The sequence below is a fragment of the Oryx dammah genome, unplaced genomic scaffold (assembly GCF_014754425.2).
Source record: "Oryx dammah isolate SB20612 unplaced genomic scaffold, SCBI_Odam_1.1 HiC_scaffold_3, whole genome shotgun sequence".
Classification (NCBI taxonomy): domain Eukaryota; kingdom Metazoa; phylum Chordata; class Mammalia; order Artiodactyla; family Bovidae; genus Oryx; species Oryx dammah.
This window is the reverse complement of record NW_024070187.1, coordinates 39,590,296-39,613,128: the sequence shown is the minus strand read 5'-3', so window position 1 is coordinate 39,613,128 and position 22,833 is coordinate 39,590,296. Positions and strand designations below refer to the sequence as shown.

Here is a 22,833-nt window from a genome sequence, read left to right as displayed (position 1 = left end):
GACTCCAGCTTGTGCTTTATCCATCCCAGCATTTCTCATGATGTACTTGGCATATAAGTTAAATAATCAGGGTGACAATATACAGCCTTGATGTACTCCTTTCCCAATTTTGAACCAGTTCTTTGTTCCATGTCTGGTTCTAAATGTTGCTTCTTAACCTGCAGGAGGCAGGTATGGTGGTCTGGTATTCCCATCTCTAAGAATTTTCCACAGTTTGTTGTGATCCACACAAAGGATTTAGCATAGTCAATGTAGCAGGAGTTTTTCTGGAATTTTCTTCCTTTTTCTATGATCCAAGCACTGCTGCTGCTGCTGCTAAGTCGCTTCAGTCGTGTTCGACTCTGTGCATACACATAGATGGCAGCCTACCAGGCTTCCCCGTCCCTGGGATTCTCCAAGCAAGAACACTGGAGTGGGTTCCCATTTCCTTCTCCAATGCATGAAAGTGAAAAGTGAAAGTGAAGTTGCTCAGTCGTGTCTGCTTCTTAGCGACCCCATGGACTGCAGCCTACCAGGCTCCTCCATCCATGGGATTTTCCAGGCAAGAGTACTGGAGTGGGCTGCCATTGCCTTCTCCAGATCCAAGCACTAGTGCCATACAAATGGCACGTGTTCTCATCAGTAATAAGCTTTTTAAGAAAAATTTTTGTTGGAGTATAGCTGACTTACAATGTTGTGTTAGTAACAAGGCGCTGATAGATGATTTCTCTCCCAACTCGCCCAGGAATAAAATTCTATGGAAAATAATCTTCTATGCTGGTTGCAAACTTGTGTTTACTAAAAATCACTGAACTGGAAAAAAATATGTAATAAACTTATAATGAGAGCTGAAGATTATGAAAATGCATATGAGATATATAGATGTAAAACTTGTTTTTTGATCCTATTTTCCCATTTATAAGTGAAATTCAGAATGACTACATTTTTCTCTTCCCAAAGGCTTTCAATGTCTAATCTGATGATTCCAGAACTTGGTAAGAGTTATCAGTGAACTTAATTCCATCTATATTTCCCAGGAATCAAGTGAGGCTTTGCCAAGCTTTTAAACAGATAAGAACTGTGAAATTAATGTTTTTAGGTTCTTTGGTTTTAAGATGATTTTCTGTGGATGGAGCCTGAAGAGAATACGGCCAAGCTAAGAGTATTCCAAATTAGTGTTTCATGCTGTTTCCTTAAGTCAGAGATCTGGGGTTTGTCCAGGAGTTCTTTATTATCTATATACCCTTTTAAAACAAAAGCAGTGATTGACACACCAGTTGTTGCAGAATAAAACTGAGCCATCATTGATTTTACAGTCTATCATGGTCATCTCATACCTATCCACTTGCAATGTGTAACATCCTTCTGGGTCCTGATAAGTATTGACAAACACTCTCACTTCTCCCTAGGGAACTATACATTCCACGACTCACAAAAGTTGCAAGTGAACCACTTAACAGTGAACCTTTCCACTGGGAACATAAATTGCATTTACTACCGTATTATGTAATTCAGTTTTACTACACTCATCTATTACCTGAGATTTGTTTTCTTGTGTTTCTAGATGGATGTGTGAAAGCTGTTACTCAATTGTCTCGTGCTTTGCTACAGAGTTTAAAAACTTGGGGCTTAAAAGAAGAGGGGTCTTAAATTGTCTTTGATTGCCTTTATATCTGCAGGACACATTAACAAGGACAATATTTCTTTCTCCATGGTTAATCTTAAGGTATTTCAGTAGTGATGATAAATAATTCACTTCCTTCGCTTATGTGAACCCCTGCTTTTTGCCTTAAAAACTTTAAAGTATTTGCTGGCATACTCTGTGCAGTGGAATAGGAATCAGAAACCAGACAAATTCAACTGGCCATCTCATTTTGGTATCTCTGGGCTAAAGATGCTTCATCTGTGAAGTAGGAATGCTAATAAAATAATTTCCCTGCCCAATTGTTTAAGTGGAAAGAAATGAGAAGCCAAATGGGATTAAATGTATTTATGTACTTGCATAAGAGCTTACAGAAGAAGTTTTTACAAAATAATTTATCAAGTAAATGTATTTTGGAGCAAATTCCAGATCTTCCTCAACTTACAACTGAGGAATATACTCACTGTAAAGTGAAAATATGGTTAAATTGAAAATATACTTAATACACCTAATCAACTGAACATCATAAGCTTAGCCTGCCTTAAGTATGCTCAGAACACTTATACTGGCTTCAGTTCAGTTCAGTTCAGTCTCTCAGTCGTGTCGACTCTTTGCAACCCCATGAATTGCAGCACGCCAGGCCTCCCTGTCCATCACCAACTCCCAGAGTTCACTCAAACTCACGTCCATCGAGTCAGTGATGCCATCCAGCCATTTCATCCTCTGTCGTCCCCTTTTCCTCCTGCCCCCAATCCCTCCCAGCATCAGAGTCTTTTCCAATGAGTCAACTCTTCACAAGAGGTGGCCAACGTACTGGAGTTTCAGCTTTAGCATCACTCCTTCCAAAGAACACCCAGGACTGATCTCCTTTAGAATGGACTGGTTGGATCTCTTTGCAGTCCAAGGGACTCTCAAGAGTCTTCTTCAACACCACAGTTCAAAAGCATCAATTCTTCAGCATTCAGCTTTCTTCACAGTCCAACTATCACATCCAAACATGACCACTGGAAAAACTATAGCCTTGACTAGTTGGACCCTTGTTGACAAAGTAATGTCTCTGCTTTTCAATATGCTATCTGGGTTGGTCATAACTTTTCTTCCAAGGTGTAAGTGTCTTTTAATTTCATGTCTGCAGTCACCATCTGCAGTGATTTTGGAGCCCCCCAAAATAAAGTCTGACACTGTTTCCACTGTTTCCCCATCTATTTCCCATGAAGTGATGGGACCAGATGCCATGATCTTCATTTTCTGAATGTTGAGCTTTAAGCCAGCTTTTCACTCTCCTCTTTCACTCTCCTCTTTCATCAAGAGGCTCTTTAGTTCCTCTTCACTTTCTGCCATAAGGGTGGTGTCATCTGCATATCTGAGGTGATTGATATTTCTCCCGGCAATCTTGATTCCAGCTTGTGCTTCTTCCAGCCCAGCGTTTCTCATGATGTACTCTGCATATAAGTTAAATAAGCAGGATGACAATATGCAGCCTTGACATACTCCTTTTCCTATTTGGAACCAGTTTATTGTTCCATGTCCAGTTCTAACTGTTGCTTCCTGACCTGCATATAGGTTTCTCAAGAGGCAGGTCAGGTGCTCTGGTATTCCCATCTCTTTCAGAATTTTCCACAGTTTATTGTGATCCACACAGTCAAAGCCTTTGGCATAATCAATAAAGCAGAAGTACATGTTTTTCTGGATCTCTCTTGCTTCTTACAGTTGGCCAGAGTCATCTAACACAAAATCTATTTGATAATAAAGCATTGACTATCTCACATAATTTGTTCAATATTGGATTGAAAGTAGAAAAGCAGAATAGGATAGTTGTAAGTATACTGGTTGTTTACACTGGTGACTGACTGGGAGCCCATGGCTAGCTTGCTTCCACTATCCAGCATCACAAGAGAGTATCATACCACATATACCTAGCCTGGGAAAAGATCAAAATTCAAACCTCTAAGTATGGTTTCTACTGAATGGATATTGCTTTTCCACCATCATAAAGCTGAAAAATCATTAACTGGAACCATCATAAGTTGGAGACTGTATGTATGTAATTTAAATGAAAAGGCTCTAAAAATAGAGAGAAACTTCTACATTTGAACATAAGGTAGGAGTCACATGTAAAATAATAGTATTTGCACCTGAGTCCTTATTCTTCAGCATCAGTGTATCCGAACATGAAGAGTATCCATAAATCTCAGCATTACCAATTATCCTACTCTGCCTAGACTAGGCACTTTACGTTAGTTACTTCCAAGTCTCCCCATGAAATGGAAGCGCAAATTGTCAAAGTTACAAAGCTGATAAAAAGTGGTGCCTTCCCATACAGCCTGTCAAGCACTGCTGAGTTATTTACCTTGGAAAGAAGACTATGTAAAGTCTTTCTACTGCCTGTCTTTCCAATGATATTAATTCTTTTTTTCTTAATGTAAGCCTGTATGTTGCATAACCCAGAGGCTGTGTAGCTAAGCAAGCCTAACAGTCTGCAGAGGCAAGTCCTCTGAAGTTGTGCAGGTTCCCTGAGTAATGAAACTGATGAAGGCATGGTCTGGTCCTGTGCTTTTGTAACGTGTACATCTGATTTCCTAATTTTTAAATAGTAATGATATGTTTTCAAAGAAGCTGTCTGGTTTAGAAAATGACATTAATTTGAATCTAAAGAAGGAAGAAGACAATTGTGATTAACATTTTTTTTTAAGTTTCTGCCTATCTAGATGAAAAGAAGGTCTTTTGAAGGGCAAGTGATTATCAGCCTACTTGAGAAAATTGTGTTACTCCGTCCCTGTCTGAGGGACTACTGCTGATGCTGGCTTCAAGATTGGGCTGCCATTCATTCATCCACAGCACTATTAATAAGTCCCTCTTTATGCTATTCTCTAAGCATTCTAACAATTAGGCATGCATGCCATATTCTACATACATCCATTTGTTGCTTATGGCATCTTTGTTGCTGCTGATTAGCTCTCTTAGCAGGGTGCAGGCTTATATTTAATAACTGGCTCTCTGAAAAACAGAATGAGTCCGGATTTGTAGCATCTGGTGATTACTCTGGTGGAAAATATTCCCAACAAGGCTGACATCAACTATGAAGTCTTGAAACTTGGATAAGAGAAGCAATGCACACCATCAGCTCTCAGAGCACAGCTCAGATTTTTCTTTCACATGAATGGTTTTCACACAATTACTTTCACACAAATGGTTTTCACACTGTGGTCCCTGGCCCGGAAGATCAGATGGAAACGAAATGAAAACTGAGGCTCATGTGGGATCTGAATCACAAACTAGAGGGTGGAGCCCAATACTCTGTATTTTAACATACCTTTCAGGTGACTGTGGCGCAGCTTATGTGAAAACAATTGCTCTACACCAGTGCATGTATGCAGGCCCTGTTAACAGTGTACATGTCTACAGGAAATCATGTAAGAAATATAATGAGGGAATGTGAACACCACTTTAGTTCTACTGGAAAAGAAACCAGTACTACATCTTGGTTTTCTTAAACACACTTACAACTTGTTAAGTACTACCTCTAAATGTATTTCCATGAAATAATGGTTCCCATGTCAATTCATTTGGGAAAATAATTGACATCTAAGATCAAAAAGTTTAAACCCAAAATACACTACAATAGAAAAAATATTAATGGATGCCAATTTCCCCTAATTCAACAGATTTCATTTTACTAAAATAAACAAAATCCATTCCCATTAATGTAGAAAATTAACTAGGTAATTCAAACAATGCACCTGGTGTACAAAATTATTCCCATATGTGATGCTCCAATAGCACATTAAATAATGCATAATTTGGGAAACAAAGTCCTACCAAGGTATATTTCATGTAACATAAAATCATTCAATGAACTGAACTCAAATTCTCCAAGGTAAGGATATGTAAAAGTATTCCCTTTTAAAACATTAGTATAATGTATATTTAATAAAGTTATAGAAAGTGGAAACACATCAAGATTTGAAAATTTAATTCAACCAAAGAAAATATTTATTAAGCCCCTTAGGTGAAAGCTGATGGCAACAGTATTATTGATGGGCTTGGCTGTAATGATGGAGATGTGGTACTTTTTATCAGAGTGCATATTCTTAGAAGGCCTGAGCAAGGGCAGAGGCATTTAAATAAATACTAGAAAATTAGTAAGAGCAGAAATAGGGCTTCAGACAAATTTCAAGTTGAAGGTGAAAAAAAGAAAAAGGTTAAGAATAATTCATTATACATACAATGACCAAGAAGATGGTGATGCCTCTCAATGAAATTAGGAATGTACCAGGGTGAAGCAAAGGAAATGAAGTTAGTTCTGGACATTCTGAACTTATGATCCAAACAGCTATCATCACTTATTATTTGGTATGCATTATAAATACTCCACATGTATCGAATCATAAAATTTTTACTACAGTCCTACAAAGATGAAACTGTGATTTATTATCTCCATTTATCAGGTGAGGACCAGAATTTGACCAAGACACACAGTTAATAGCAAATCTGGGACTTGAATCAAGGCAGACTGTCTTTAGAGTACCTGTTCTTTTCCATTGCTTCAATTTTGGTTTTGAGTTGTAATGATGTTCAAATGGTTCAAAAATCAGAATGATATAAAATTGTATTTATACACCAGTTGTGACTCCATCACATTCTTTCCTCTCTATCCCTAGTTTTTTCTTTATGAAAGTACATGAAAATAAAAATACAAAGACACTCCTCTCTACCTTACTTTGCTTTGACACTGCTCTCTACACTTTTTTCTTTTGAACTGAGCAACAGACCTTGGAAGTCTTTCAATGTCTTACATAGAGAACTTTCTCCTCTCTTCCCCTCCCTTACTCCTTTTTCCTTTTACAGTATATTCCATTGTGTGGTTGCCCATTGAAACTTGGGTTGTTTCCTAACTTTTGTTTTTAGAACCAACACCACAGTGAATTACCTTGTGCGTACATCATTTCTATGTCTCCAGCTATACCTTTGGGATAATTTTCCAGAAGTTGGAAAGCTATTTCCAAATTCCCCTTCACAGAAATTAAAAACATGATATACTTCTAGGATAGAGGATAGAGGATGCACTTTTAACTCTTGCTGCACTCCAGAAATAGACACCAGAAAGATTTTCCTCTATTGTTAGAAGGAGATGATAATGAAGACAAAGTAAGGTAAAAGTGAGGACAGAGCTAAGTGTAGAATCAAATCCTCAAAGAGACTTTATGGGGTAGGTACTATATTATTCGGAGAAGGCAATGGCACCCCACTCCAACACTTTTGCCTGGAAAATCCCATGGACGGAAGAGCCTGGTGGGCCGCAGTCCATGGGGTCGCTAAGAGTCGGACACAACTGAGCGACTTCACTTTCACTTTCTACTTTCATGCATTGGAGAAGGAAATGGCACCCTACTCCCGTGTTCTTGCCTGGAGAATCCCAGGGACGGGGGAGCCTCATGGGCTGCCGTCTCTGGGGTCGCACAGAGTCGGACACGACTGAAGCAACTTAGCAGCAGCACTATATTATTACTTACAGATAAGAATTCTAAAGCACAGAAAAATTAATATTATGAATTCTGAAGCACAGAAAAATTAAATACCTTGCTACAGTTTATATATAGCAATTGAACAAGCCTAGATCTGAACGCGTCTTAGCCACTATGATTTAGTTCAGTTCAGTTCAGTCGCTCAGTCATGTCCGATTCTTTGTGACCCCATGAACTGCAGCACCCCAGGCTTCGCTGCCCATTACCAGCTCCTAGAGCTTACTCAAATTCATGTCCACTGAGTCGGTGATGCATCCAACCGTCTCATTCTCTGTCGTTCCCTTCTCCTCCCACCTTCAATCTTTCCCAGCATTAGGGTCTTTTCAAAAGAGTCAGTTCTTTGCATCAGGTGGCCAAAGTACTGGAGTTTCAGCTTCAGCATCAGTCCTTCCAATGAATATTCAGCACTGGTTTCCTTTAGGATGGACAGGTTGGATCTCCTTGCAGTCCAAGAGTCTCGCAAGAGTCTTCTCCAACACCACAGTCCAAAAGCATCAATTCTTTGGCACTCAGCTTTCTTTATAGTCCAGCTCTCACACTATGATTATTACTTGTCAAAAACTAGATTCTCCTAAGGTGTTGAAATAATTTAATGTTCTTAATAGTGTCTATGTCACAGGAACTTTTTTCCTACTTATTTGGAATACTACTATATTCATATATATATACATGTACCTTATCTATATCAATAGATCAATAAATCAATCTATGTATGGTCTCTCTATTCAAATTCTTCGTGACTGTTGCTTCTTTTCTTTTACTTAAAAATAATGCAATAACATTTGTTGATTGTTTTGATATAAACTTAAGAGCAAGAAATAAACAAATGCTATGTTTTCCCTGGCCCTCATAACAGATGTCTCTATTAGATGATCTTCAAGCAGAAACCTCTACTTCTGGTTCATAACAAAAAGTGTGTGATATGATACTATTCTTTTTTTATAGATGTTACAAGGTATACTCTATTGTTAGGCAAAAATAGTAATGAACATAAACTCATAATAAGCTCTTTAGAGTAAGTCCTCCTTTGGACATAATTACTTGGGTTTTTACAACTCATCTAGAAGCATTTTAAGTGTATTTTATGTGAACACTAGCTTTAATAAGCCAACTCCAAGAACTTTTACTATAGTTTCTGAGAGTTCTATGCTGTTTCATTGCATAAAATAAGACAAACAAAACACCAAAAATGAACCATAAAATCAATACTCTGAAATCTTTTTAGGAGCTGAAACAAATTGAGGCTATAAAATTTAAGACCTAGCAACATTGAAAATATTGGCACGAATTCATCACCATTTAGAGATGAAGTAACTATTGTAATCTACTTGGAAACCAATAATTATGTGTTTGTTTCCAGGCTCTAAACATTCCCAAGTGGGTTAGCTTACCACGAAAAGGACTTATTGAATTCCATTCATGGCTACAATTGGCATCTAATTTCCCAGAACCATTGTGAAAGATTAAATAACATGTGAAGCACAGGGAGAATATATAAGCATGACGTCAGTAACATAGAGGCCAGTATCTCCATTTTATGTCTCAGTCAATACCCACAAGCTTGGTGCCCCGTGTGTTTGGTCTACAAATGTGTTTTGTTTGCCACAAATGGCATTTAAAAAATGTGAATCATATTTAAGGAAGGAAAACTTTATATTTAAAGTGTCCATTTTTTTCTTGAAAAATCAGAAGTTCTGGCAAAACCTGGGTCCACATTTTCACGTGGCAGCATTCAGGGAGACCCGAGTAGAAAAGGTCTAGTGCTGTTTTGACAAAGGTTTGCTTTTAGTTCACTCTGCTTACAACCACGCCTATTATGGTGCCAACACCAAGGCTATTTGTAATCCAGAAATGCTTCTCTAAAAGGTTAGAAGTTTTTCAAGAATAAAAGAATGAGAACACATATCATTTGTTTGCAATTAGCCTACAGTTCATTTAAGTTTTCCACCTGGAAAAACTGACTGCCTATGAATTTGTGATCCTGCTCTAGATGGTGGCAGTTATTTATACATGTGAAGAAATAAACTCGATAACTAGGTAACTTGTCTGCCAAATGGTGTTGAGACCCAAAGGAGGGGCTCTGAAGGTTATGCAAAAAGTATACTTTGAGCAGTGTATCTCCCTCCATTCACATATCAGTATATCATTACTGCATTCAGTATATCATCAATTCAGTATGTTATTAGAAACTTCCAAAATGAATGATATGATTATACACATCTTGGAGGTGTCCATTGGCTTCTTATGTGTAAGCTTCTTAAGGGCAGGAACTTTGTTGCTGAAAGCTTAGAACTATGCCTTACACACATCAAGTGCTCAATAAATACAGACTGCATGAATAGTAACTTTAAATTTTTCCCTGTGCTGGGTATCTTGCATCTCTTTCTCTAGAACTACTCTCCATCCATCTTCTCCCTGTGCTGAGCCCTGAGAGGCTCATGTGTGAGCTACATTACCGAGATCAGTGGGTGGTCTGATGTTTTCTGGCATCTGACTGGCCAGAAAGAAGCATGGGCAGGAGGCTGTTGGGAAATCGAGTATTTAAAACCCTGATTCCTTCCCTGAGGCTTGAAAGCATTCGTCCATTGAAGGTGGAGATGCTTCTTTCTGTCAGGCTGTCCTCTCCACAATTCGTTTTCTGAGCACTGACTTCCATAACTGCTGTCTTCCCTCTTTCCTTCAAGCCCATGGGCAGGAGCAATATCCCAAGTTACTAATTTCAGATCACTCCACTGTCCCAACCAATCTTTGTAAATAGTCATCTAATAAATCCTTCCTCAGTTATCCAACTTGAGTATGCTATCTGATATTGCCAGGCCTCTAATATACTTACAAAGTTTGCTGTAGTCAAATTATTCCTTCCCTCCCCATAACACAATAATAGAAGAGAAGCAGTTCTGCATTAAGCAACTGTTTTCACCTTTACCAGTAACTGAGAGATCCTCACCTGTAAATGGCAGAAGCCGGGTGGGAGCCCGTGTCATAGCTGGCACGAACACGTCCTCGGTAGAGCTCTACAGCAATATGGTCTTTATCCCCCTTATACAGGAGGATTCCACTGTCTTCATCTGTGGCAATCTGGTGGGAAGTAACCTTGAAATTAGCAGGATGAATAGTTGTTCATACATACTTCATTAAGAAGAAACAAGACTTCCTAGTGAAGCGATTTTTAGTTTATTTCTTCTTTATGGCTCTGAGAAAATACTACTACACACTGAAATGATTGCTTGAAAGATGACCTGTTCCTGGATTACATTGTTATAAATAAATTCATAAAGAACTTCAAAACGTTTTTCTACATTCATAAACACGTATTTACTCTCTTTCCATGCATATTAGCAATGTTAAAGCTTAAAGATTCATGTCATGAAATATGCAAAAATAAGGACATTACAGAATTTATACTTCAGAAAATTAAAATTGAAATATATTTTCCATATCAAGTTCACAGTGCCTAATGTGAATCAAGTTTCCCTTCTTATATATTAAGCTATATTGTCTCAGCCAACACTGATAAAATCTAATCAGGAATAAAATGATTACATTTCTTTTCTGTTAAAAACAATAATAAGAAACACTTAATATGCTTCAATTAAAAAATAAATTAATTTAAAAAGGAAGCCAGTCCCCAAAGGAAAAAAAAAAAAAGAAACTCTTGACATTACTGAATGTGCTTAGAACTTCCTTTGTGGGAGATTTTCACTTACCTGCTCTTTTTGCTCCTGTTATGGATTTTTTTTTTTTAATTGTTATGGCATATGTGAAATGCGACTGTATTGAGCACAATGGATTTTCATGTTGCATATTAAATTATGCCATGATTGGGGGAAATCTTTGTTTTTATTCTGCTTTCTGATTTTTTCAGGTTTTCAAGGACCAGGAAAAGTTAGGACTTTAGCCCAAACACCACTGAGTACTTCTCATAACAACTTGGGTGGCAAATGCTTGAAATTAGGGAGGCAGGCTTTTTAAAGACCGTCAGCCTGGCTTCCGGGGTCCCATTCCTCGTGACTTCTCAAGAAGCCTTGGCCCCTTGCTGGAGTGCCAGGGTAAAACAAATAAGGAATGGGGTCATGGGAATTTGGCTACACACATCTGAATTCAAAACATATTGAAATATCTTGCTGAACAGATAAAACAAACATGCAGCCGCAATCTGCCCCATGTAAATTTATGATCCCTAATCTAGTCTAACCTTGTCTATCGGGGTCTGAATGACTTGCTCAAAGGTAAATGGTGACTTGGTGGAAAGACTTAAAATTTGAGTTTGTAAATTCAAGTGGAAGTTAAATGACACTTGGCTAAATATTCTGTCAAGGTGTTTTCTGTCTCATTTGTACTCTTGTCAGCTGCAGATTTCCTAAGGAAAGCACCCCACTCCGCCCACCCTCCCACTGTGTATAACCTGGACTGCAGAGCCACAGAAATAAATGAATCAAACGGCATTGTCCATGTGTGCATGCTAAGGCACTTCAGTTGTGTCTCACTCTTCACGACCCTGTGGACTATAGCCTGCCAGACTTCTCTGTCCGTGGGATTGTCCAGGCAAGAATAATGGAGGAGTTGTCATTCCCTCCTCCAGGGGATCTTCCGAACCAACCAGGGATCAAACCCGCATCTATTACATACCCAGTATTGGCAGGAGGGTTCTTTCCCACTAGTGCCTCATGCTAAGCCATTACCTAAGCACAAAAACAAAGATATTTTGCTGCTCTCTTTCTCAGTGTGAGTGTGTGTGTGTGTGTTTGTGTATTTTATGTGATCAAGTAGTGAATAAAAATACGTGGTGTCCGTTTAGGTTTGACAGACAGAAATGTTAGAGAGACTAACAGGAACTTTTCACACAAGTGGCATCTGTCATTATGCTATGCAGTATGTAACTGTCCGTTTAAGAAACAACATCACTCAGAAACCACCACGCACATTTATGCTTGGAAGCTGAGCTGATTTCAGATGAGATCAGCTCTTGGTAGTGGGGGAACCTTACCTGAAGAGTGATGTTTGTTTGAGGCCGGACTTTGGCAGAAGGGATCTGAAGATAAGACTCTTTGTTTACAAAATTCACACTGACCAGTTTTTCACACTTTTCTCCCTGGTAGCCAGGCAAACACTGGCATATTGGCTCATTGATCCTGATGATGCATTGAGCTCCATTCTGACAGTCAAAATTATCACAGGGGCTGGTACGGGGGAGAACCATGGGTGGAGAAAACTCACAGAACAAGCCACTGAAGAATGAACAGAAAAAAAAATACGTTGATTAGATGTTACTTAATTGCCAATAAGAATTGAGTCCTATAATACTTTAAATACAAATATTCGCTTGCACTTTTACCTGTAGCCTTCAGGACAGGTGCATGTATAACCGTTCACTGCGTCAGTGCAGTGGGCTCCGTTCTTGCACTTGTTACCTTGGCAGTCATCGAAGTCGATGTCACAGTGTTCGCCTATGTACCCTGGAGTGCAGTCACATCTGTTTGAACAAGCAGGTAAATAGTTTCAAACCTAACTGAGCCAAAATGAGCACAACAGTTGCATTTCCGCTAGGAAACTGGTACTGCCTTTGAGAAAACGTATTTAGAACAAGCTCATAAAGCCTAAACATTAACAGATGCCTAGAAAACAGTACTGATCTGCAAAGCTTTCCATGCTTTCTCACTGTGATCTCTCAGAGGAACAGCAATTTCCCCTCTCAGATGACAGTATGCCTCCGCAATCCAAATAAGATTAGACTAATTGCACTGGGGTTCATTCTTTCCTCTTTCCCTCCCTCCCTCTCTTCTTCTCTCACTCTATTTGGCCATGGTATCCTCTATTTCCAGCTAATTCATCTGAGTACTGACATGATGAAAGTGTTGTGTTGTAAAACTTATTAAGAACCTTAAGGAAATTTTTAAGAACAATTAACATTTTAAATTTTCCAATAGAGACTGGATACACTAGAGTAAAATATAATTTTATGAAAAGCAAACATATTAGCATTAGATACTCTCTAATTCACCATGAATCCAGAGTCTTGTTAGGGCAGAATGGGGGCTGACCTAACTGGGTAGAGCAGGGAAGGTGATACTAAATTCCTGAGACCCAACCCTGGACAGCTTTTCAGACTGTTCACTTTGGTGGTGTGGAGCTGCACAGCTGGTGAAGAACCAGGGATGATAATACAGCTGATGTTCTTTGAGCATATTGCTTCAAGCCCTGTTCTAGTCACTTTTTCATATATGGATTCACTGAATTCTCTCCACAGGCATGTGACATTGGTGATACCATGACTCCTTGCTACAAGTGAGGAAACAAGACACAAACTGATTAAGTGCCTTGCCCAAGGACATCCAACTTGTGTGCCATAGTCAGGAACTGAACCCAAGCAATCTGATAAGAAAGCCTGAATTTCTAACCATAGTTCTCTGCTGTTAAATTAGTTACTCGGTGTTCCCTTTAAAAACTTTTTCATCAGTGCTGACCACTGGAATTCTATCTATGAAACCAAGACACAGTACTTTAAAGGTGCTCAGAGAAAAGCAATATGGCATGTGCAGCGATTATTAAACTATGCTTTGTGAAGCCATTGGAACTCTTACAGATATGGCCATAAATAGGGAGGGGGCTTCTGGCAGCTTCCCTCTGTACCCCGCCACCCAACAACACTTTACTGCTGTGATTCATTAGCTTTACACATTGGTTTCCATGAGTATTTCTGTTTGGAGTTTAAGAAAGGGTTTACTGACTTAATACAAAACAGGAAATTATTTTAGCCTAATAGTATTTGGACTTTGCAATTAGGCAGAGCTGTGTTCATATTTTGGTTTCATTGTGAAGTGTATGTAATCTTGACTACACTGCTTAATCTATGTGTGTTCCTCCCATCTATAACACATATATAGTAATTTCCATCTCACAGATGTTTGTTAAAAGTTTAAATAAAAACATTATCTACAAAATAATTTGCATAGCATTTTATATATAATGCATGATCAGTAAATAACAGGTTTTAAAAAATAATTCTATATAAGTCTTTATAATTTAAAAAAAGTCTTCATGGTTTAGACTGTACTAATTATTTACTTTTCTATTTCAAAGCCATTAAGATGTAAGTGAATGAGGATAGTTAAAAACACTCTAGTGAATGTGAATATTATTGAATGCCAAAAGTTTTGCCTGAAAATGCAAAATCAGGATTTAGGAGTTACTGGAGAACTGATGAATTAATATAAATGAGAGTATATACCGTCTAAGGGCACCACAGACAGCCCTGCATGTATGAATTAAGAAATAAAATGAGCTCACTGCATAAGCATGCTTGCTCTAGAGCCAGTGGTTTTAGTGCTAAATCATAACAAAGCAAAGTAAACAAGCCTGAAGTTAAATGGATTCTAAATGGCTACAGACATTCTCAACAAGATGGACAAGGCCTGAGAAAAGGGCTTCCATCAATGTTAATGTGAGCAGAGCTGCTCAAGTACAGAGCATTAAAAGAAAGAAGAAATGCTTTGAAACACTCTGAATTATTTATCTGAGAAGAGAAATCAAAGTAAAAGATAAGAGAACCACGTATTCACCAAAGAGCTATTTTATATTCTTTTCTCGACAGATACTATTTTTCAAGCCCATTAGAACTCAGAGGCACATCATGATCAACATTTTGGCCTTTCTTTGACTCCTCAGGCAGTTTCAAAACAGGAAGAAAATATTTAATTATGAGTTCCTTAAAGTTTGTATTATCAATAAAATGTATCACATTCCCTGAACTCTATTATCTGACAAGGAACAAGGAAGAAAGCAAAGACTATAAAATATATCATTTAGAAGCCCCAAAGCTGACTAAGTAAGATGTACGCTTGAAAATTCTACTTACAGCATATCATAGTCTAAAAATATCTCAAAGCAATTTAGGAGATTTATGAGGTATAGAATAAAGCAAGAGAACTAAAACCAGCTCTATTAGCTTAGCAATAAGAAAATGTAGTTGAAGGAACAGTACAACTTGTCCAAACAATATTTGTTGGTAGAGATTTTCTTTAGCAGCTTCATATAATTTTGGTTTCTAAGTCCACTTACATTTTTGCAACTTCCTTTCCCACAATGTGCAATTATATATAATATGGGAGTAATAGCAAACACTATGAATTATCCTGTTTCCTGCTAAACTACATACAAACTCACAAATTACTGCTGAAAACAATGTGTTCCTAAATCAGTTAATGTATAATCCAGTAAAATGTACTATCAGGAGCATGCAATGTAATTGATAGTAACTGAAGATACTGAACTAAGGGTTAGCCTTTTTGAAGATGAACTTATTTTTGAATGGTTTCCATTAGGTTTGACTAACAGTTTATCTTGTAATTATAATTCACAAAGCTTTGTGAAACCTGTCCTGCAAATAAGTCCTTTTGGAAAACCATCTGCTCTGATTAATTTCTCTAAGAAATGATAATATTTGTTATGTAAATGATGGAAGTTCAATTTGCCAAATTCATTAAGGGGAGATCAAAGACATTAAGAGTTAAAATAATATACTTGTGGATTTGGAAGAACAAAATGCAATGAAGCATTTTGTATAAAATAAAGATTTCAATAAGACTTTTGTTTTTCCCACATACAGTTGGAAACTAAAATATAATGAAATGTAGAATCAAATATATTTTCTCTAAAAAAACATCAAATAAAATGAACAGGTGCTGCAACTGTATATTCTAAAATAATGAATTTTAAATCAAATTGAATTAAAATATTCTGTAAATGAAACTTGAGAATAAATATTTTATTCAGATTGATTTTCGAAAGGCAGTATGGGTCAGGTGATATGACCTCATCTCCCATTCAACTTGGAATATTCAATAATCTGTTGACAAGTATTAATATGTTAGTCCCAGCTCTAATCCATCTATTCTTATAAAACTGTTCCTGACCTGAGTAAGTTTTAATTCTCTGAATCCTATAGCAACTAAGCCTGAGTATGAGAGACTGAATAGCCATAAAGCTCCATAAAAACAAAAGATGGCAATATTAGCACATGCCCTGACCCATGGCAGATGCTCAATAAATACTGGATCAAGAAACAAGTGCACTGGGATGACCCAGAGGGATGGGATGGGGAGGGAAGTGGGAGGGGGTTTCAGGATTGGAACACATATACACCCATGGCTGATTCATGTAAATGTATGGCAAAACCACTACAATATTGTAAACTAATTAGCCTCCAATTAAAATTAAAAAAATTTTAAAAAAGGAACAAGTATTGCTATTTGCTAGTTGTCTCCTGTAAGCACAACTCAACCTGAACCTTACAGTAACATTTCTGAGAATCCAGCTTACCTTCTGTAACAAACAACCTACCATGGTGATAAAGTGTAAAACTTCTCAGAGGTAACCTGTAGTAGAAAAATCACCCAACTGGGAAGTATAAAATCCAGTTCCATCTGTACCACTGAGCAACACTGAGACCTCTGACAGCCATGGACCTCTCTGGGTCATGGTTCCCTCAGGTTTAAAATAAAGGATTCCTACAAGATGATTTCTAAACTACTGTCTGTCTAAGAAAAGAAGTTGCTGTTGATAGATCCTTAAAATATTACAGAATTCTACACGTGACAGTGTATATGCTTCCATGTGTAAAATAGGTAACCAATGGGAACTTGCTGTATGACTGAGGGAACTCAAACCAGGGCTCTGTAACGTCCTGGAAGGCTGGAAAGGGGTAGGAGGTGGGAGGGAAGTTAAACGGGGGGGACACATGTAGACCTATGGCTGACTCATGGTCATGAATGGCAGAGACCAACACAATATAGTGAAGCAATTCTTCAATTAAAAATAAATTAGCTTGGGCAAAAAAAAAAAAACAACACCCCCAAAACAAACAAACAAAAATATTACAGAATTGTGGCAAAGGAATAATTTCCTTTGCTACCAAACATATTTCAGAAAGATTGCTAGCTGGCATGACTGGATGCTTTCAGTTCAGTTCAGTTGCTCAGTCGTGTCCGACTCTTTGCGATCCCATGAATTGCAGCACGCCAGGCCTCCTTGTCCATCACCAACTCCCGGAGCTCACCCACATTCATGTCCATCAAGTTGGTGATGCCATCCAGCCATCTCATCCTCTGTCATCCCCTTCTCCTCCTGCCTCCAATCCCTCCCAGCATCAGAGTCTTTTTTTCTTTGCATGAGGTGGCCAAAGTATTACAGTTTTAGCTTTAGCATCAGTCCTTCCAAAGAACACCTAGGACTGATCTCCTTTAGAATGGACTGGTTGGATCTCTTTGCAGTCAAGGGACTCTCAAGAGTCTTCTCCAACACCACAGTTCAAAAGCATTAATTCTTCGGTGCTCAGCTTTCTTCACAGTCCAACATGACCACATGACCACTGGAAAAACCATAGCCTTGACTAGACGGTTATCATCCCACGAAACACGCACATGAGTGAAGGAGACACTAAATATTAATTACACTGAGACAACAGACATAAACGGACTGTACCAAGGCAACCTGGGACATATGGTCACTCTGTCTTCCTCCATTTGGGTAGTTAAAGTATTATTGCAGACCAAACATTTTCAGTTACATTAATTTAAACTTATTTTACCAAAGATGACTTCCATTCAGGTAACAAAGCATCTAGTAGATATTAAGAATTTATTTGGGTTTCTCTGGTGGCTCAGCTGGTAAAGAATCCGCCTGCAATGTGGGAGACCTGGATTTGATCCTTGGGTTGGGAAGATTCCCTGGAGAAGGGAACAGCTACCCACTCCAATATTCTGGTCTGGAGAATTCCATGGACTGTACAGTCCATGGGGTTTCAAAGAATTGGGCACGGCTGGACGCCTTTCACTATTGGGTCTTCAAATGAATTTAATTAAACACAATCAAAGGCTATTTTGGATGGATGTGAGAGTTGGACTATAAAGAAAGCTGAGCACAGAAGAATTGATGCTTTTGAACTGTGGTGTTGAAGAAGACTCTTGAGAGTCCCTTGGGCTGCAAGGAGATCCAACCAGTCCATCCTAAAGGAAATCAGTCCCAAATATTCATTGGAAGGACTGATGTTGAAGCTGAAACTCCAATACTTCGGCTACCTGATGTGAAGAGCTGATTCATTTGAAAAGATCCTGATGCTGGAAAAGATTGAAGGCGGGAGGAGAAGGGGACGACAGAGGATGAGATGGTTGGATGGCATCACCGACTCAATGGGCATGAGTTTGAGTAAACTCCAGTGATGGATAGGGAGGCCTGGTGTGCTGCAGTCCATGGGGTCACAAAGAGTCAGACACGACTGAGTGACTGAACTGAATTGAACTGAAGACTACTTTGGGCTTCCCAGATGGCCCAGTGGTAAAGAATTCACCCACCACTGCAGGAGACTTAAGAGATGTGTGTCAGTCCCTGGGTTGGGAAGATCCCCTGGTATAGGAAATGGCAACCCACTCCAGTATTCTTGCATGAAAAATTCCATGGACAGAGGAGCCTGGTGGGCTACAGTCCATGGGGTTGCAAAGAGTCCAACATGACTGAGTGATTAAACACAGACACACACATTCAAAGGCCCTTTTATTTCATACAAAATTTCCCTTGAAAAGTCACAGAACAAAAGGAAACTCTTTGGTGTACTAAAAAAAAGGTCATATTGTAAATAGACATTTATAAAAATGCCAATAACCCTGGAGAAAATGCCCTATAAGAGCAAAGGTGTGAGGCTAGATCCTGAAAGAAGAGGGTTCCTTAAACAAAGGCCCTCCTTGGGACTTCCCTGGTGGTCCAGTGGCTAAGACTCCGAGTTATCAATGCAGAGAGCCCAGGTTCAATCCCTGGTCAGGGACCTAGATCCCACATTCTGCAACAAAGATCAAAGATCATGCATGCTACAGCTAAGATGTGGTGTAGCCAAATAAATAATAAATACATAAATAAATTAAAAAAAGAAAGGCCCTCCTCCCCCCGGCAGGAGCTTCAGTGCAGCCTCAGACTTACTTGTATCCCTTTGGTGTCAGGATGCACTTGGAGTCATGCTGGCAGGGGTTCAAGTCCTGGGCACAGAAGTCCAGTTTCTCCTCACACAGCTCTCCTGTGAACAGGGCAAATGGCATTAGGTCACAGAGAAAGGTTAAAAGCTTTCCCGCCAGCAGGCCGTGTCATGGGTCTGAGAGGTAAGCATAGCTTGTGATTGGCAAAACTAAAAAATCACAAGATACGGAAGCAGGAGATCCAAAATGCTGGTCCTGCTGCTAAACACTTCTATGACTTGGGACAACACAACTGTTGTAAACTGAGAGTGGTAGGAACCCCTTTAGAATGTAGTATACTGGAGGAAAAGGAAATATGAATGCCTTTACTTTTATTCATTCCTTTTTATTTGGACTTTTTATTGAGGTATAACATATATTCAAAAGATAAATGAACAGCTAACAAATGGTCACAGACTGAACCCATTCATATAACCAGCATCCATATCTGAAAACACACCATTTACCATCATCATTTACCAGAGGCTTGATTCCAAGGATAAGTAACCACTACCCTGACCATAGATTATTTGTGCCTGCTTTTGATCTTGATGTAAATAGAATCATTTGGTAGGCATCCTTTTATATCTGGCTCACTCTGTTGTTTTACACTTGAAAAAAAAATAATTCTCAAATCTTCAGGGTCTCCAAGGTCTTATAAGCCCAGAAAAAAAGACTGTTTCCCTTTTATGACTTATTGGAAAAGCTCAACAGAAATACGCCTCAGCTACATCCATCATGACAGAAAGAAAACAGCAAAAGGAGAATCAATCAAGATAGAGAATGTACGCTTCTTTCCATCAACTAGTTTATAAAGAATAATTGTCATCCATAAATAAGAACTACAAGCATAACCATGTCTGTTCTAGACTCTCTGTGCTGAATTGCATGTCTGATTATCTATCAGGATATTTCATATACAAATAACACAATCAAATATTATTTTCAGACACATTAGATCAAATATGATTTTCAGTGAGAACACTTTCCTGATCATTGTGTGGATTTTTAAGATAATGGGAAAGATATAAGATTTAAAAGTTCTTTCCTTTTCTACCTTACCTTTAAATGATTTTATATGCAGTAAATAAATGAATAAGCAATACATCTATAGGCAGCTGTTGTTCATTTCCAAGAAACAATTAGAACTTTTATGTGTTCAAAGTGTATAAAGCAGCATTGGTTAAAAAATCAGGAGTTTGAAGCAAATCTCTTTGTTACGGACTGTTCTTCTAAGGAATACTTAGCCAAATGGGAGAAATAGTTGCCTAACAGCTAAATTTGGTATATCATTTAACTTCAAGGATCTTTTCCCATGATTTACATACATGTACTTAGCTTGGAATTACATCAATGTGGTATAATTAGTTTTTTTCCTGTCTTTTAAAGAGAACTAATTGCACTAAAAGTCTCATATATTTCTTTTATAAGAAGACTTTCTGTGTCTTTAAATCTGTGATACAAAGAATTTTTATCAACATATACATGATGAGCTATTTTTAAATAGGGTTTATTTAAAGCTTTTTACTTTCAACTAGTATTACTTTAAATGATACTGCTTGATGGAATGTATTCATTATAATCTATCAAGCTACTGTGATGAAACTGCTGTCAGTTTTCAGATTAAATCTATCCAGTTAGATACAGACTCTTTACAAGAGTCTATATCTAAGGCAGTTTAAATATTATTCTATGTATGCTTCACTTTATACCCAAATAAGTTATTTGAAAAATGATAAGAGGAAATGCTTTACTTCTTATTCATTGTGATCTAATCTAATCCAACCCAATCCAATCCAATTAAGACATTCTAAACCACAGTTCATAAGGATTTACTAGATGAAACTGGACTAGATGCTGGGGCTTATAAGGATGGATGTAATGGACTCTGCTCTCAATCAGCTCCCAATCTACCAGTAGAGAAAGTCTGAGCTGGAGACAGAACACAGAGAAAGAACTTCATTTCTAAGAGAAGAAAACAGGAATTAACCCTTTATTCTCTGTTAAGTATTTCTCCATAAACTTAAGGTGGTAAGGAGTGAGAAAGGAGATCAATCTAAGAAACTGTTGACTAAACAACAGCTTTAAGACTAGGCGAAAGTGAAAGTGAAGTCACTCAGTCATGTCCGACTCTTTGCGACCCCATGGACTGTAGCCCACCAGGCTCCTCCATTCTTGGGATTCTCCAGGCAAGAATACTGGAGTGGGTTGCCATTTCCTTCTCCAGGGGAACTTCCTGACCCAGGGATGGAACCCACGTCTCCCGCATTGCGGGCAGACGCTTTAACCTCTGAGCCACCACGGAAGCCCTAAGACTAGGCATGCCAGCTTAAATTTGAAAGCTACCTCAATATCAAGACTTCACTATTTTATAAGAAATCTAACTTAAAAGAATAGCATGTTGTTGTTGTTTAGTTGCTCAATCATGTCCGACTCTTTTGTGACCTCATGGACTGTAGCCTGCCAGTCTCCTCTGTCCATGGGATTCTCCAGGCAAGATTACTGGAGTGGGTATCCATTCCCTTCTCCAGGGGATCTTTCTGACCCAGGGACTGAACCCTCGTCTCCTGTATTGGCAGGTGGATTCTAACAAATGAGCCACCTGGGAAGCCCATAAGAATCCATCAGTTCAGTTCAGTTCAGCCACTCAGAATCCATAGCAGCACATTAATCAATACTAATAACTATACTAATTAGCCATCAGAACAGCAATGCTAATTGCTGAAGCTGTGTATGATAGATCACTGAGACCATCACATAGATGCACATCTGACTCTGGTAAAGCTGGCTGGTTACTTCCAAAGGACTTACCTTCATTTAAGTATCACCAAATATGACAATACTAACAAATATTACAAAGCATTATCTGTTTCCCATTACTGTCTGCCTCACTTTTAAAGCCCAATCTTTCATCCTATGTTCTTGTCGCCTGTGTCTATTCACTATTTTATGAATTTATCTCAACTCTACGCTTGGGTTAACGGTGCTTCCTTTTGCTTTAGTAACTTTAATAAGTTCTGCTGTCAATTTTCTCATCCATTATACAACCTATTCTTTATGAAATCTTCCTGGATCTTTTCAACCATCTGTTCCATGTCATTAAGGGTGGCATTATACATCAATTTGTTTCAATAATTTTTATATGTCATGTTTGCTTGTGATTCTCTTAAGGCACATGTATTTTGTGTATTTATTTATTGACTAATAAACATGTATAACAGTGCTTACTGCTATGTATCAGGGAGGAGCTTCTCAGGTGGCTCAGTGGTAAAGAGTGGTAAAGAGCTTGCCAGTGCAGGAGATGCAAGAAACCTGAGTTCTATTCCTGGACTGGGAAGATTCCCTGGAGAAGGAAAATGGCAATCCACTTCAGTATTCTTGCCTGGAAAATTCCAGGGACAGAGAAGCATGGTGGGCTACAGTCCATGGGGTCAAAAAGAGTTGGACATGACTGAGCATGCATGCACACTGTGTATCAGACTGCTTTAATTAAACATTGCATAAATATGTAATCGGGCTTCCCTGGTGGCTCAGAGGTTAAAGTGTCTGCCTCCAATGCGGGAGACCCGGGTTCGATCCCTCGGTGGGGAAGATCCCCTGGAGAAGGAAATGGCAATCCATTCCAGTATTCTTGCCTAGAAAATCCCATGGACGGAGAAGCCTAGTAGGTTACAGTCCATGGGGTCGC

At 38.5% G+C, this 22,833-nt stretch overlaps 1 protein-coding gene across 2 annotated transcripts in view; it reads right to left on the bottom strand.

Moving 5' to 3' along the window:
• Nucleotides 1-22,833, bottom strand: part of SLIT2 (slit guidance ligand 2) — a 405,585-nt gene that overhangs the window by 14,437 nt on the left and 368,315 nt on the right. For both annotated transcript variants that reach the window (XM_040237917.1, XM_040237918.1), the window contains 4 exons: nucleotides 19,114-19,207; nucleotides 12,482-12,619; nucleotides 12,134-12,374; nucleotides 10,094-10,224 (listed from right to left, as the gene is read on the bottom strand). In XM_040237917.1, coding sequence (XP_040093851.1) covers nucleotides 10,094-10,224; nucleotides 12,134-12,374; nucleotides 12,482-12,619; nucleotides 19,114-19,207 — 604 coding nt within the window. The remainder of the gene's footprint in view (nucleotides 1-10,093; nucleotides 10,225-12,133; nucleotides 12,375-12,481; nucleotides 12,620-19,113; nucleotides 19,208-22,833) is intronic.